The 15971-nt window shown below is 39.7% G+C and overlaps 1 protein-coding gene across 4 annotated transcripts in view; it reads right to left on the reverse strand.

Moving 5' to 3' along the window:
• LOC115796791 (uncharacterized) overlaps positions 1-15971 on the reverse strand; it is a 38834-nt gene that overhangs the window by 4496 nt on the left and 18367 nt on the right. The window contains exons 12-30 of one of the 4 annotated variants that reach the window (XM_030753224.1): positions 15523-15741; positions 15390-15424; positions 14800-14931; positions 14499-14627; positions 13059-13097; positions 12783-12911; positions 12562-12688; positions 11643-11813; positions 11532-11563; positions 10945-11109; positions 10696-10830; positions 8673-8711; positions 8443-8583; positions 7759-7847; positions 7623-7646; positions 6761-7241; positions 6544-6606; positions 2405-6314; positions 72-2269 (exon numbers count right to left, since the gene is read on the reverse strand). In XM_030753224.1, the coding sequence (XP_030609084.1) occupies positions 72-2269; positions 2405-6314; positions 6544-6606; positions 6761-7241; positions 7623-7646; positions 7759-7847; positions 8443-8583; positions 8673-8711; positions 10696-10830; positions 10945-11109; positions 11532-11563; positions 11643-11813; positions 12562-12688; positions 12783-12911; positions 13059-13097; positions 14499-14627; positions 14800-14931; positions 15390-15424; positions 15523-15741 (8258 nt within the window). Of the gene's footprint in view, positions 1-71; positions 6315-6543; positions 6607-6760; positions 7242-7622; positions 7647-7758; positions 7848-8442; positions 8584-8672; positions 8712-10695; positions 10831-10944; positions 11110-11531; positions 11564-11642; positions 11814-12561; positions 12689-12782; positions 12912-13058; positions 13098-14498; positions 14628-14799; positions 14932-15389; positions 15425-15522; positions 15742-15971 lie in introns of all 4 variants that reach the window. The other 3 variants (XM_030753223.1, XM_030753222.1, XM_030753221.1) reach the window with 3 other exon arrangements.

Genomic DNA, 15971 nt, shown 5'->3' on the forward strand with positions numbered 1-15971 from the left:
ATTCTATTTTTAAAACAAAAAGATTTCTCAGCGAAACAAAATACTTGCAATTGTTTAAATGTTGGCCTTACCTCTCGGTTTGAGGGCTGCACTGACTGGCTGTCCTGGTTGAGCGTGCAGACCTCCTTTTCCTCCTCCTCAACAATCTCATCCAAAGTGACAAACTCCTGCAGCTCATCCTCTGTGATCTCCCTGTTCCACTCTTCTCCCTCCAACACACCATCCTCTCCACCCTCATCTGCCCCCACCTCATCCAGAGTCACCAGCTCAGATGTGTCATCCAAAAAAGTTTTCTCAATATATTTCTTTGGTCTTTCCCAGCCTGTGTTTTCTAATGTTCCAGGTTGATCATCCTTAATATCATCTTTCACAGGGTGTAATATTTCATAGGTAGCCTCCTTCTCACTTAGGTCTTTTATCAAGGTATCACTTTCCTTTGTTGGTGTCCTCTTGTTTAGCGGTGCTTTCTCTTCAGTTTTTGCAGTTTTCTCTAGATTCTGTTCTTGTAGATCTCTGGTTCCTGTGGGCCTCCTTGTTGAAGTCTTGTCTTTTGTTGAGACTTCTTTAGGTGTTTTTTTCCTTCTCCCACTGGTAGACCTCACCATGATGGCTGGATTGCTGTTGTCAGTTTCTGCCCCATGGTGTTTTTTATATGCCTCTGTGCATGCTAATTCGTCATCTTTGTTTCCTCTGACAGATTTACTTCTATCAGACCTTTCTGGGGTAGAAGCATCTTGAATTGATTCATCTTCATCAAAACTGACTTGGATGATCTCTTCAGTATTCTTGAGAACAATTGTGTTTTTCTCTATCATGCTTTTCTTTGTTCTTGTCTTGTATTTTTTAACCATCTTGTCCTCTTTCATTGGCGATTTCCACTTCTCTTCACTTTTAGATGTTCTGGTTCTCGGTCCACTCCTCCTTGTTGGCCTATCAACTTGTTTAGCTTCATCATACTTCTCAGTTCTTTTTTCCTTGTTGTCAGCCTCCAATTCTGTCTCTGTGGTCGTTGGCTCATCTTCTACAGAATCGATAACCTCGTAAGCCTCTTCCTCTTCTTCTGTGGCTTCTCTGTCTCCTTTAGATACCTCATTGCTGAGGTTTTCAAGTGTTTGGCAATCATCATCTTTTTCAGTCAGATCATCAACTGAATCCAGGATCTCAAAGCCTTCAGTATCATCCGTTGTAGTGCCTTGGATGTCTTGGTTTTTATTGTTTTGGATTGTGAATTTATCTTCAACAAAGTCCAAACTCTGATAACCTCCCTTATGCAATTTCTGGCCTTGCTCAGGTCCCGGTGACTTGGCTTTAGCACTAATGTCATGTTTTCCCTCTTCATCCAGCTTTTCTTCTGTTTGATCATCAACTGAATCAATGATTTGGTAAGTTTCTTCATCCTCCTCCTCCTCTATATATTTTCCAACATAATCACCTTTCCAATATCTTTCATCCTTAAAATCAATTTTTAAACTCTGTGTTCTGTGTTTTCCCTGCGCAGGTGGATGCATTTTTGGTGATGTTTCAATTTTTGTGTCTGCAGTAATGCCCTCGGCTGACACTTTATGGTCAGACTCTGTAGGTTTTTCTTCCTCCCTGTGTGAGTGTTGAGTCTTTACAGACACCTCAATATCTGCTGTTGATGCCATCTTCGATGAATGGGTCCTGCAGCCTCTGGGTACAGTATGTGGTGCTCTGGCTTGAGATTCTGTCTTGTGCAGCTGTGCTTTGAGACAAGGGGATGCGTGAGTTTTCACAGAAAGTGGAGAAGAGGATAAAGGGTTTTTACTGCCCCTAGGAGATGCAAAAGGTCTGGTGTTGAATTTGGTTCGTTCAAATGAATCTTTTTGTTTTTTCCGTGTCACAGAGGTGAAGCTTGAAGGCAAGGTGCTTTTCACTGAATCTTCAGTGGGCTTGGATATGTAAGATAAAGAAGCTTGACTCTTGGAGTCTTTCGTGGATCTGGCTGAGAAATATTTGGCAGAAGAGGACACATCTGAGCTTTGCCTTTTTCTTTTCCATCTGGTGGTTTGCTGAGATGAAGATGACTTTTTGTGGTCAAATGCTGTGTCTACCGTTTCATCGACAATTTCATCAACAGTGACAAAACTCTCAAAGTTAAAATTCTGTTCATTAAAAAGGTGGGTGTCTGAAGCAACCTGGTCATCAGCGTGATCATCAATTGAATCCACTATCTCAAAGGCTTCTTGTTCAATACCATCTGTTACAGAGGCTTTGTTGTCTCTGTCTTCAAGAGGCTCGTCTTTATCAGTTGGGATTTGGCCAGCATCTTTGGAGGCTTTGGAAGATTCTTCTGAAAGCTTCTCTTTATCTTCCCCCTTGCTTTCATTTCCACTGCTCTTCAGGGGTTGGTTACCACTTTTATCTAAACCTTTATTTTCAACAGCTGCATGTTCAATTGCATATTTATCAGTATTACCTACTACTTGAATCAAATTTTCCTCAGACAGCTGTTTTACTGTGGAACTTTCATCTTTGACGAGAAGCTTGTCGTCTTGAATTGCAGTCATCTGGTCTTGGGTATTATTGTCTAGCACTTGGAGAGAGGTATCCAATCCAGTTTTAATGCATTCCTCTGAGCAGGCTTTGCAATCATCCTTAACGTTGTCCAATACCTGAAAGCCTCCTTCGTGTAATCCCGGGCCTTGCTCAGCTCCAGGTGACTGTCTTGACTCAGATTCAACATTTTGTGTAGTAATGTCCTTTGCTGATATTTTGTGGGCAGACTTTACACCTGCACTCTTTGTGGGATTTGCTTCTTCTCTGTGAAACTGATGAGTCTCTATTGTTGCCTCAAGCGCTGTTGTCGATGCCAGCTTTGATGAACGGGTCCTACAACCTGAGGATGAAGACTTGTTTGACAGCCCTTTCTGACCAGATGAGGCAGAAGTCTCAGACTGTAAAGAAGAGGTGGCAGAGGTCTTTCTGACACAAGAAGACAAACTGTTTTTCACAGTGGATTTAGTGGGCTTAGATGAAGAGGGTGACAAGGAACTCTCAGAGTCTTTTGAGGACCTTAATGTGGTCTGTTTGGCAGAAGAAAAGACATCTGAACATTGGTCATCCCCTGTGTCATCAACAATTTCATCAACAGTAACAAAATTCTCCAAGTTAAAATTTTGCTCATCAAAAAGGTGGCTGTCTAAAGCACTCTGGTCATCAGTGTGATCATCAGCTGAATCCAATATCTCAAAGGCCTCTTGTTCAGTACCACCTGGTGAATTTTCTGTATTGCTTTGGTCTTCAATATGTGTCATTTGGCCGGAGTCTTTGCAGGCTTCATCTGAATGCATTTGTTCTTCTTTTTCTTTCCCTCTCCTTCCATCTCCCCTACTCCTTGAAGTTTGATTCTTACCTGTGTCTAAAACTTCATTTTTATCAGCTGCATCTTCAACAATAGATTTATCAGAATTATCTACTACTTGAATCACATGCTCATCTGACAGCTGCTTTAATGTGGAACCTTCATCTTCGACCATTTGAGTGGCCTCTTGAACTGTTACTGTATGGTCTTCAGTGACACTGTCTAGTATTTTGACAGAAGCATCCATTTCACTGCATTCCTCAGAGCCTTCATCCTCAATACTGTCCAAGACCTTATAGCTTCCCCCGTGAAATTTCTGGCCTTGTTCAGGACCAGGACCAGGTGACTGACTTGACTCAAGAGTTTTCAAAGCAATACCCTCTGCTGACACTTTGTGGTCAGACTTTACCACTGAACTCTCTGCTGATTTTGCTTGTTCTTTATTTGGCTGGCAAGTCTCTACTCTACTTCCAGCTGCTGGTGATACCTTCTTTGATGAACTGGTCCTACAACCTGAAGATGAAGTATGCAATGCTCTGGCTGGAGATTTTGGTTTATGTGACAGTGCTTTCTTAACGGAGAAGGCAGGAGTTTCCACAGCCATAGACAAACAGCTTTTCACAGTGGCTTTCACGGGCTTAGATGAGGAAGGTGTGAAAGAAGAGCAAGTCACTGAGCTCTTGGAGTCTTCCAAGGATCTTGTTGAGGTCTGCTTGACAGAAGATGAAACATCGGAGCCTTGACTTTCTCTTTCCCTTCTAGAGTTCTGGTTAGATGAAGAGGTGCTTTGGTTGTCGAAGGCTGCCTCTTCCATGTCATCAACAATTTCATCAACAGTGACAAAGTCTTCCAAGTTGAAACTTTGCCTGTCAAAAAGATGGGTGTTTGATGAAGCATGATCATCAGTTGAATCCAATATCTCAAAGGCTTCTTGATCAGTACAATGTGATGAATTATCTTTCATGTCTCTGTCATCAGAAGACTGATTTTTACCACTTGTGATTTCTTCAGCATCTTTTGAAGCTTTGCAGGATTCTTCTGAAAGCATTTCTTCTTTTTCTTTTATTCTTCTTTCTTGTCTTTGGGCTCTTAAAGTTTGCTTCCTACTTCTATCTGAAACTTCATTTTTATCAGCTGCATCCTGAACAGCAGGTTTATTATTATTTTCTGTTACCTGAATCTTGTTTTCGTCAGCCGTCTTCTTCTCTGTGGAGTCTTCATCTTCAACCAGGTGACTGTCCTCTTGAACTATAGCTACTTTGTCTTTAGTAACCCTACCTAGTACTTGGAGAGAAGCATCCAATCCAGTGTCACTGCACTCTTCTTTGACTTTGTCTGTAACACTGTCCATGACATGATGGCCCCCCTCATGCAGTCTCTGGCCTTTCTTCGGTCCAGGTGACTGTCTTGACTCTGACTCAGCAGTTTTTGCAGCCGTGCGCTTTGTTGACACCTTTTGTGCCAACTTTACAACTGCGCACTCTGCAGTTTTTGCTTCTTTGTACAGCTTATGTGTGTCAGCTGATGTCTCAGATGCTGCTGCTGATGCAGTCTTTAATGAATGGGTCCTGCAATTTAAGGATGAAGTATGTGTTGCTCTGACTGGAGACTTTAACGTGCTTGGCTGTGTTTTCTGACCAGGGTAGGCACGAGCTTTAACAGACTTAGAAGAGATAGTGACAGTGGTCTTACTTACACTAGAAGAACAGCTGCCTTTCACAGTGACATCAGCTGGCTTGGATGAGAAAGATGAGGAGGCAAAGTGAGAGGCTGAGATCTTGGAATCGCTGCAGGATGTTTTTGACGTCTGTTTACCAGACGATGAAACATCTAAGCTTTCCCCTTCTCTTTTGCTTCTAGAGTTCTGCTCAGATGAAGAAGAGCTTTGGTGACTGAAGGTTACGTCTTCCGTGTCATCCTCAATTTCATCAACAGTGACAAAGTCTTCCAAGCTGAAATTTTGCTCACCAAAAAGATGGGTGTCTGAAGAAGCATGGTCATCAGTATTATCAATTGAATCCAATATTTCAAAGGCTTCTTCTTCAGCACCATCTGCGTCTGTTGACACATCTTTGTGGTCTTGGTCTTCAAGAAGCTGTTTTTCATCATGTTGGATTTGGCTAGTATCTTTGGAGGCTTTAAAGGATCTCTGCATTTCTTCTTGTTTTTGTATTATCTGACCTCCACTGCTCCTTGGAGTTTGGTTCTTGCTTGTATCTAACACGTTATCCTTATTAGCTGCAGCTTCTTGATACACCTCTTTAACTATAGCTGAATGTTCTTCAGTAACACTATCAAACACTTGGTGAGAATCCAATGGCTCCTGGGCAGCGTCAGATAACTTGGTTTCAGTGCCGTCTTCGTGCTCATACTCATCCATCTGTTCATCCATTTGGTCATCAATTGAATCAAGGATTTGGTAATCTTCATAGTCTTCTTCCTCAGAATACTTGTCAAAATCTTCTTTTTCACATTCTTTTCCTGTGCTTTCCTTCAGCTTGTTGAGTATGCCATTGTTAAAATCCATTTCCAGACTCTGTGTTTGGCTTGTCAACTCTAACTCCTGTCTCTGTGCAGCTGAATGCATCTCTAATGATGTTTCTATTTTTGTCTCTGTAGTAATGCTCTCTGCTGACACTTTGTGGTCAGACTTCCCCACTGCACTTTCTGTGGGTGTTGCGTCTTCTCTATGGAGCTGATGTGTCTCTACTGCCACATCTACTGCTGCTGTTGATGCCATCTTTGATGAACAGGCCCTTACGTCTGAGGACGGAGTATGTGAGGCTATCTCTGGAGACTCTGGCTTGTCTGTCTGTGCTTCCTGACTAGGGAAGGCAGGAGTTTCAATAGACTGTAGAGAAGAGGAGACAGAGGTCTCACTGACACTAGAAGATGAGCTGCTCTTAGTGTCTTTCAAGGACCTTGGAGAGATTTGTTTGGCGGCAGGTGACACAACCAGGTTTTGTGTTTCTCTTCCCACTTTGCAGGTCTGCTTAACCAAGTAAAGAGATTATTATTATAAAGAGGTTTATTATTCATTATATAACTGACAGGACTACAGTTTTTGTGATAACATTTTTTTTTTAAACAAAAACGATTAAAAGGGACCACAGAGGCAAGACTGGCAGGAGATATTATCTTCAAAGGTAGGGTGCCTTATTGTATATTTATGCAAGTACTATATGTAGACCAAATTTAAAGTCTGAAGTTAAAAAACTTACCTTTTCTTCTATCATTCCTTCATCCAGCTTGTTTCTAGAGGTTGTGTTGCTGCTGTCGGGGCTCTAAAAAGACAAATATTGCTCACAGATTTACTGGAACGAACTGGTAATGCGTTACTGGCACAAAAACATGGCTAGTCTTATTTTTCACATTTTGGCAATGCACAAATACACTTTTGATCAAATTTAAATACTGAGACTTCAAACGAGGCATCACCTTTTTATCCACATGCTGTGTTTTGGTTCCTTGAATCAGTCCAGGCTCATGAGCTTTAACAACAGGAAGTTCTCTGATGTTTTCCATAGACTTGACCAGACTTGTCAAACTACAAGCAGCTGGAACAGTACTTCCATCAGCAGAGGTGACTGGAGTTGCTGGTGACCCTTCTTCTCTCCCTTCTGATTTCTCTACATCCTGACTTGTCTGAGGAGCAATGGTGGATGTCGTGGTGATCTCAGTTCCTGGTTTATCAGAGGCTTCTTTCATTCCTAGGTCACCAGTAGCGATTGCACTCTGTTCTGCTGTGAGGGAACCAGCAGAGCTGGCTTGCTGAGACGCTTCTGCTGCTTTATCAGAAGGAGTAGGCTGTGCTCCACTTATCACAGCCGGGGACTTTGTGCTTATGTCGATAGTGTCCAGTTCAAGGTTTACTGTAATGTCACTGGAGTCTTGCAGATGCTGTTTAAGGTTCTTCAAACTGAAATTAAAGCAGAAATATGTTGTTAGTTGCCCATGAAAACATGTTTATTCTCATAAAAATGAATGCATTTAACACATTACAAAACAAACCAAAAAAATCCTATTTCCAATTCCTGAGCTAAAACGGCAGTTACAAATAACTATCATATAAGCTGCCTCATTTTCCTTTCTCTGCCTCTTTCAGAGCTAATATTTATTAATAATAAATGACTTATGCCATAAGATCTTTTTTTTTTGTTGTTGTTGTTCAAGCAAGAATAAAAAAAACAAAAAACAAAGATGTTCAGTTTTAGGAGTGTTTTAACTTCTCTAATAGGAAAAGCTGCTCCCGTAGTCACCAATTACTGATTTCTGTCACATTAGAAAGAGACATACTCACGTTTCAATACGTCGAACTTTACTCCTGTGTAGAGGGGAAAAAGGAGAGGTTAAGAGGTTCTATTTTCATAAAAACAAAATTAGGTAATTTATTATCAAATCATTTATCTCGTCCTCTAATTTTGGGACAATCATACCAAATTGCATGCGTAGATAAATAGTCCACTGAGGCAATGTTCTTCAGCACCTGTGTTACACCATTGGATTCTGCCATCTCAATGTAAATCTGAGAACAGAAATTAACAAATGCAACAAGCCAAGTCTTGAGTTTATTCAAACAGAACTGCAGTATTAAAATATGACTGACAAAAATTGAACAGTGTTAGTTCAGGTAGGCCAAGAGACCAAGTGAAAGATAAGATGATTTCAAGGCCAGTCTACACTACCTTTCTATGCAGCCAATTGGGATATCTCATACAGGGCACATTATTTAAGTTGCTTTAGGTTGCCTATAGTTGTAGCACACCTACAAGCCACTTTGCAACCCACCTCGACTCCAGCTACTATTTTTCATGCTGTCTGACTCAACTGACAAGAATGACTGCTGCTCTCATCACCTTATGCTTTCCATGTGTGCAGGAAAAAAGAATGGGAGGTCCCAGAGCATAGCCATACCTCCATATATAAATTACTGCAGATGGAAATTGCATTGTCTTTTCACTATAGTGGCTCTGACTGAAATTAGTAAAACCATTGACAGGCTGTGAACCTGAAATGTTTTTAGATAGGTTCAAAAGTTAATTTTAAGACGTGCAGATACCCTAACAAATCTCTGCTTTGCACACACGTGGTAAAAAGTGTAGGCGTTTACACTGCTGTACCCTGTTGGCGAGTGGCAAGAATCTGACAAAAGCAGCAATGGAAGCCACCACTTGCACGACTGTCATGATGAGGTCCACAGATGTTTCAGAGATCTCCACACACAGCAGCCGCTCCTCCAGAGACTCGAGCTCTGTAACATGCTGAAAAACAATGAAAAGCTGGTGTTAAAGACCAGGGAGTTGAAAGGTTTATTTTGTGTGACTACAAATTTAAGTAATGGCTGACTTACAGCATTGCTCCATTTCATCATATTTCTGTATTTGATCTCCTGCAAGGAGAGAAAAGGAGAGGGGGTAAAAGTGCTGTTATAATAAAGTTAGTGAACACATGTATAAAGTTTGATGTGTCTAGCTTGAACAGTACGCATCTATAGTGTGAATTTGAACATCCTAAATGACATCATTATCAAGTTATTGCAAATTGACACCTCTGACCTTTACCTTTAGGTCAAGATCACAGAGACTCAAACTTGTCTGAGACTTTTAGTAGATACATCTATGGTGTGAAATCGAACATTCTAGGTCACATCGTTCTGGAGTTATTGCCAACATTAAAGTTTTTGTGGAACAGACACCACCAGTGCCAAGGCTATGACAATAGTAATGACAATAGCTGCAACGATTCATCGATGTAATCGATGACATCGACTACAAAAATTAGTCGACATGAAATTTTAATGTCAAAGCGTCATATTTTATAATCCATCCATCTATTTTCTTCTGTTTATCATGTGATTTTGTAACTGCAATACACTACAGGAAGATATGGGGGCACAGTATTGTCTCCATTGTCTGCCAATAACAGCAATACCAACGAAGAAGAACGTAATTGGGAACAACGATGGTGGGAGAAAATGAAAGAAAATGGAGACAAGCTATCAAAAGTGTGTGAGCATTTCACAGAAGACAAAAATAAAGCTGAATGCAGACTGTGCAAAGCAGAGTTTTCCTTCCACAGCATCATCACTGCAATACTGAGCGTTTAAAACGCCGGCACCCTGAAGCAGTGACGTCAGCTCTGGATGGATACGTTAGTGTGTCGTAGATACCTGTTAATGTTTGTACAGTAATGTTTCTGTTAGTTTACCGGTCGGAAACAAGGTCTCATGGATGACGTTTGCTAAGCACCGCCATTGTTAGCTAACGAGTCAAGGAGAATAGGAGCAGCTACGTTGTCTCCTGCTTTTTTCCCTCACATTAATATTAGCGTTCATTCTGAATAGTAAACCTCTGCATCAACTGAATCATCTGTAAACTATTCAGTTGTTTTGGATGGAAAAATCTTTTGAAATCAGTATTTTACTGTCACTATTTTATATCATTTATCACCAATTATGTTAGACACACACACTGGATTAATGAACACTGTATGCTTTAGATTAGTAGAATAAAACTGAGGCCTGTTGTATTCACTCCCTTGGATGTTCATGGCCTCACTCTTAGCTCCTGCTAAAACCACTCTATATTTAGAAGCTTCACTTTTAAAATAACACTGTATTCCCTTTCCTGCCTTCTTCTTTTCCTGTTTCTGCATCTTTCTCTGCCTCTTTGTTTCTCTCTTCTCACTTCTTCCCTCTGTCTCTGTATGTGTGTGTAACCTACTCTTAATGCAGTCACTGTCTGTGTTTTGGTGTTTGTCTGTGTTTTGTGTAACCAATATGTTTTAATTGAGTTTGAATTTTCAGCCAAAAGGAACATGGAGACCCCTAAAATTATAACCAACAATCTATGTTATTTTGCGATACGTCAAATTCAGATCTATAAGATTCTGTCTGGACTCCAAATGTAAGTAGTTACAAGTGAATTTCTGTGAAGGTGACAGATTTGAGATTTTCATCTTTTCACCAGAGTTAATCAGCTTATTAATACAAACAGATTGCGTGTAATCAACTTTACACCATTTAATCACAAACTGATTGATGCTGTCTTATTGGTGTTTTATCCCTGTGTCAAACTGAAGACGTAACCTGACTGCGAGTGGTCGCAGACCTGGTCCCTGTCTTTGAAGCAGCCATTTCAAAGGCACCAAGTTTGTAACTTCATTGTACACATTTGCCTCAATTTTGGTTGTGCCACAGTCTCCAATCACTGTCTTCCCCATTGTGACTGTAGTGTTATGGTTTACTTATCATTTGATTTGTGTTAAAAAGAAATCCTACTTCAGCAAGACAATTGGCCCAATGATAACTCAAAGTTCTGAAGGGATTTTTCACCACAGTCACAATTTTCCTATTATTTCCCACATTTCCATACCTCACTGGATCCAGGATGCATGTCCCGTAGCACAAAGTGGACGTCGAGTATCCGGCCTCCAACAGAAACTGGATTTTTGATGTGATCTTTGACAAAATTGGTGCAGTCATTCCAGCTGCTGAAGTAGACAAAGGCCTGTAGGTGAGGATAGAAGAAAGACAAAGACAAGAAAGTTTGATTCAATATAGCTTTGGTAAAATCCCATGAAAATGTCTGTGCTTGTGTCAGTCTGCAGCGTGTACTCCTCACCCTCCTCTGCAGCGATAAAACAATGATGCTGTTGTTCAGAGTATGATGATTATGAACGGGGAAATAGCGCCACACCACCTTGGCGACGTCCTCGTGCCTGTAGTTTCCTTCTGGCAAACCAGTCAACATGACATGGGGAAACACAGAGCCTTGAGGGCGGGTTTTCTACAAGACACAATATTTAAAGAGGAAAAGAACAGCAGAATGTTAACACCTGCACACAGCACTCTCTGTGATACAGTTAACTATTTTATGTACTTATTGACATCTGATACAGTTAATTGACTCAAAAGCCGTTAAAACGTGTGACTAAATGATGTTTTTCTACTTAGCTGATGGAGACATCTAAAACTGGTTCAAAGTGAAGCATTTGCATTCAGCCAATTTCTCCAAACTTCCATGGCTGGTTTTTCAAATCACTTTAACCAGTGTTATCTAGCTAAGTTACAGCTAGTTGGCAAACCCTGTCTTGCTTGTTTATCTTAGCCCAAGTATCACATCTGAGTTGAAATTACAATCTGCTTGTTTGCTAGATTACAGGTTATTTGACTGGTGCTCATAAGGGGGGGGGGGGGGGATGTAATTACCTGCATTTTTGTCCGGTTGACTGTTTGAAAACCTACAGGTCAAAAATAAACAAACAGTCATTTGGTAACATTCTTATTTTCAACATTTTAAATCTACCTTTCTTTTCTCACCTGGGATGATGAACCAAGGAGACACAGTAGGGAACAAGAAGGGAAAAGTTTTCATTGTGACCCAAAACGGTGAAGTGCTGCCCTGCGGAACACCGAAATTTGTTGTAGGGATGGTCGCCCCTTCAGCAACATCCTTGCTGTCCGGTAAAGCTTTTGCTGCCAGTCTGGGTGCTGCACAAACAAAAACAAGTGGAGCACTTTCTCTTAATTTATCTCAAGAATACCCCCCCCCCTTCCTTTCAAAAAAAAAAAAAAAAACTGGCACAATTATTTTATGTTTTATAAGTTATCAAAAACAGTGACTAGCTGCCCAGGTGGTTTGTTCTTGTTGCCAAATTATTCCAGTGCTCTTTTAAATAATGCTTAAGTAGCAGACAACAGAATTTACCTCAATGCAACTCAGTTACATGTACAGTACCAGTAAAATGTTTGGACACTTATCAGTAAGTTTTGACTGGTACTGTATGTCGGGTGACACAACCTAAATAACAAGTAGGAATATAAACAATGGCAGAGAAATATGCATCCTCAACGAGAAATTTATCTGAGCTTTCTTCTTGTTAGCATGACAGTTAACCTCCTGAGACCCCACATCCTCAAATAGGGACATTACATTCTGGCTTTCTGCACCTTATACTTCAATCTCCTTCAATCTACTTTGTTAAGTAATGTTGACTCTATTGTGCTATAAAATAAACCAGTTGTTCAATTATGAAAACATAGTAACAACAATGCAATGATGTAATGACTTCTCGCTCAAACACAAAGCTATCTGGTCCAACCAATCCCAAATAGTGCGGAGAAATTCAAAATGCATTCCAAACAAGGAGGTTCAGTAAATACCCTGCTGATTTTCCAAGAGAAATGGATCTACATCTCATCACCGTTATTTTTTTTGGTTCTAAAAGCACAGACTTACGTCGTGATGTACATTCATTTTGTGGTATTTTAATCCTGCAGACTTTGTGGCCAAAGCCCTGTTTCAGGAGGCTGTACCAAACTCCGAGTCGATCAGCATCATAAATGGACTCAAATTCGATAAACACCTGGAACACACGCACACAAATATGAAAGACAAACATTAAATCTTTTTCATTTTAATTCACTTAATCAGATTTGTGTGCAGGTACGTGTTTTAACCTTGTTGAGGAGAGGAAGGTAGTTTTTCACAGAACCAATCTTTTTCAAAGCTTCCCTCAGATGTCCAGCCTCACTTGGGGAGATTCTCTTAATAAAGATAACTGTTGATCCGTGATCAGTCACCTGCTGCTTTAAGAAGAGCCAGTGAGCATTTAAACAAACCCCAACATTTTGTTTGTTTATTTGACAAGTATGTGAATGCTATGTTATATTTACAAACCATGCATAATTTGGGAAAGATGACAAAAAAAAAACAAAACAAAAATCATCACTTACATAATGAACCAGTTTCATCAGAGAGCTATAAAACCCAAGCTGAAACATGAACACAAGAGAGCGTTAAAGCCAGTAGGCTCTATGATGAGACACTTCATACTCTCTTATGTAATGTGGTATTTTTAAGGCACTTCAGTCTGCAGGGTTTATAAAATTAACAGTTTGTTGATATTTGTGGCAAAGCACAGGAAAAGCCAGCCAAAGACACACAGTGTATACAAAAAACAGCCAGGCAATGATGCAATCAAACAACTGGACTTTCCCATGTTTGTTATCTTCACTTCATCTGCAAATCTCTCTTAAAACTATATTTGAAAAATCCAGTTTATTGAGCAGTTTCTGCAAAACTGCAAATAAACAGTGCGCTATTTTACCCCAAATCCCCAACCAGCAAACCTCTTACCCATGTAGGGAAAACCCTGCTCAAAGCAGCCACAAATACATGACCTGGCCAGCAGCCAGTGACATTTACCCCCTTAGTGATGCTGGCAACTTTTCAGTCTTTAGCTTAGCTATGTGGATTGTGATAGATCAACACTTTCTTTTAAACTTTGTGGAGTTTTTAATCAAAATTTTTATCATTTAGAACATATTTAGAAGAGCTACCTCAATAGGACAAAACTCAGCTGTACATCTGCACCTAAAAGGACATTTTAGATCGGGAAGATGGTTTGAAAGGGGAGTACAAGAAGCCATCTTGTCCACTGTGAACGACCATCAATGAACAGAGGAGGTGGATTATGGCACCAGCTGTGAGCCGCATACAATGCAGTCTTGAGATTCCTTCCCAGGCAGCTCAACTCCCACTCACACCTTACTTCAGGTGACCTCAATAAGTCACATGATAGGATGAGACAAGGTTTCACCCAAAGTGTCTGGTAGTAACAACCCACGCCTTTCTCATACCTTGGCTCATGTGACAATGTACATAATTAATAATGGGTCAATAGACACCTTCAAAGGGAACAGAACTGAACTGAAGAAGCCTCTTGGATGAGAGGGGAAACAGCTTCATAAATTTAAACAAGTCCAGTCACCATTTTTCAGGCTCTTGAGACTATTTGCTCCATTACTAAACCACAATGATATTTTCAAGTAAAAAATTGTAGAAAGCAAACAAATTTTGGACTTTAGCATGATTTTTACATGCTGCATCTGTCATGTTTACATAATTAAAAAATAGTCAAATTAAATAATAAAAAAAAAAACCTTCAGCAATATTTGAGCATTACCATCATCCTAGCATCTAATTACACTACAGAGATCAGCAAAGTCTTGCAACAAAAGCATAGCTGTATTTTTCCCCTAGTGGGATGAAGGAGAGGGACTCCTTTTAGTGTTTGTATTTTTTTCAGTAAATCTTTATTTTTAGCAGTTTATTAAATAAAAAATAAAAACATGCCACAATAATAATGTGCAGTATTTTGCATCAGTGCCTACCGGATTCATTGGAAAGGGGGAGATTATAGCCTCTACACAGAGTGTAGATCCATTGAAAATAATGCTCTTCTCATCTGATGCTTTGATGAGGTTTTCCGCTGCCTTTAAACTCGGCATGATAGCAAAAGCCTGAAAGGAAAATTCACGTTTGTTATTATTCTAATCACTCACATGGTGACAAGCACCCACAGCACACAAACACACACAAGAAAATACAGGCTGACCTCAGATAAAGAAATCAATTAAACATATACACGTAGGATTAATAATGAATAATGCAGATTTATAACTTGGTGCCTACCATACTCATTTGAGGAATAATGTAGATGTTGTCATCCAGGTACTGAAATCCGAATGGGCTGAGTAGATTGGCAACATCCACCTCTGTGTAGCAGCTACTGTGATATTCTGGTAGGTTAGTGATTGACAACACCTTCATTTTAAATGGGTGAAAAAGAAGAAATTAGAAGTTTAGATTAAGAAAAGTGAACTTACCCAAACTATTAAGCAGATGGCATCATGGGAGACAAAAGCATACTGACTTTTTTGCTTTAAAAAAGTGCTGTGACAAAAGTGTAGCTTCATACACATGATTTTTTTGGGTTTTTTTTAAACACAATTTTTTTTCAGAAGGCGCTATCATTTGAAACAAGAGAAAGACTAAAATTCCAACTTTGCTTTAAAAAGGAAAAAGAAAAACATTTTTTAATTTTCAAGACCTACGGATAGCATGTTACTTTTGCTAAACATTTTTAAGAGCATTTTACTAAATTTTTACTGTCCTTTGAGCAACACCTAAAATAAGAAACAACGGAAACAATAATAAGTCATATCTTTAATATGAGAACATTTCATCTTCAGTATTACATAAAATGGTTTGAGAAAACTTACCTTTGATGGTAGTGTTTTACTCTTTTTCAAACAACCTGTGATACAGAGCGAACAGAAAAAGAGTAAAATAAATAAGAATTATTATCAGAAGATGCAATTCATGACCCACATCCAGACTTCTAATATTTCTTACTCAGACTGTCGTTATGCATGAGCTTTTCTATCTTCTCCCCGATGGTCAGGTTGCTAAAAGCAACCGAGGAAGACACAGTTGCTGTTGGCTGCCGTTTGTCTTCTGCTGCAGCTGTTGGCTCAGTTTTGGCAGATGCACCTACTTCAGTTGACACAGCCGAAATATTGCTGACAGTTTTTGATGGTGGATCCTTTCGGGTCGTCACAGCAATCACAGGATCTTAAAAGGAGGAGTAATTTAATTTAGATAGATCGTAGTATTTTGATGATATTTCTGTTCTTAACAATGAGAAGCTGATATCTGTATAACCAGCTGATGATTGCATAAGAATGCCTTGTAGTTAAAAAAAAAACAAATAAAAAATTTAAAAATAGATGCAAACCTCTGCTCTTGAAATTTTAAAGAGGAAATATATCTGATAATGTTTTGCAAAGCGTGAACATGTTACT

The sequence above is a fragment of the Archocentrus centrarchus genome, chromosome 18, assembly GCF_007364275.1.
Source record: "Archocentrus centrarchus isolate MPI-CPG fArcCen1 chromosome 18, fArcCen1, whole genome shotgun sequence".
Taxonomy (NCBI): domain Eukaryota; kingdom Metazoa; phylum Chordata; class Actinopteri; order Cichliformes; family Cichlidae; genus Archocentrus; species Archocentrus centrarchus.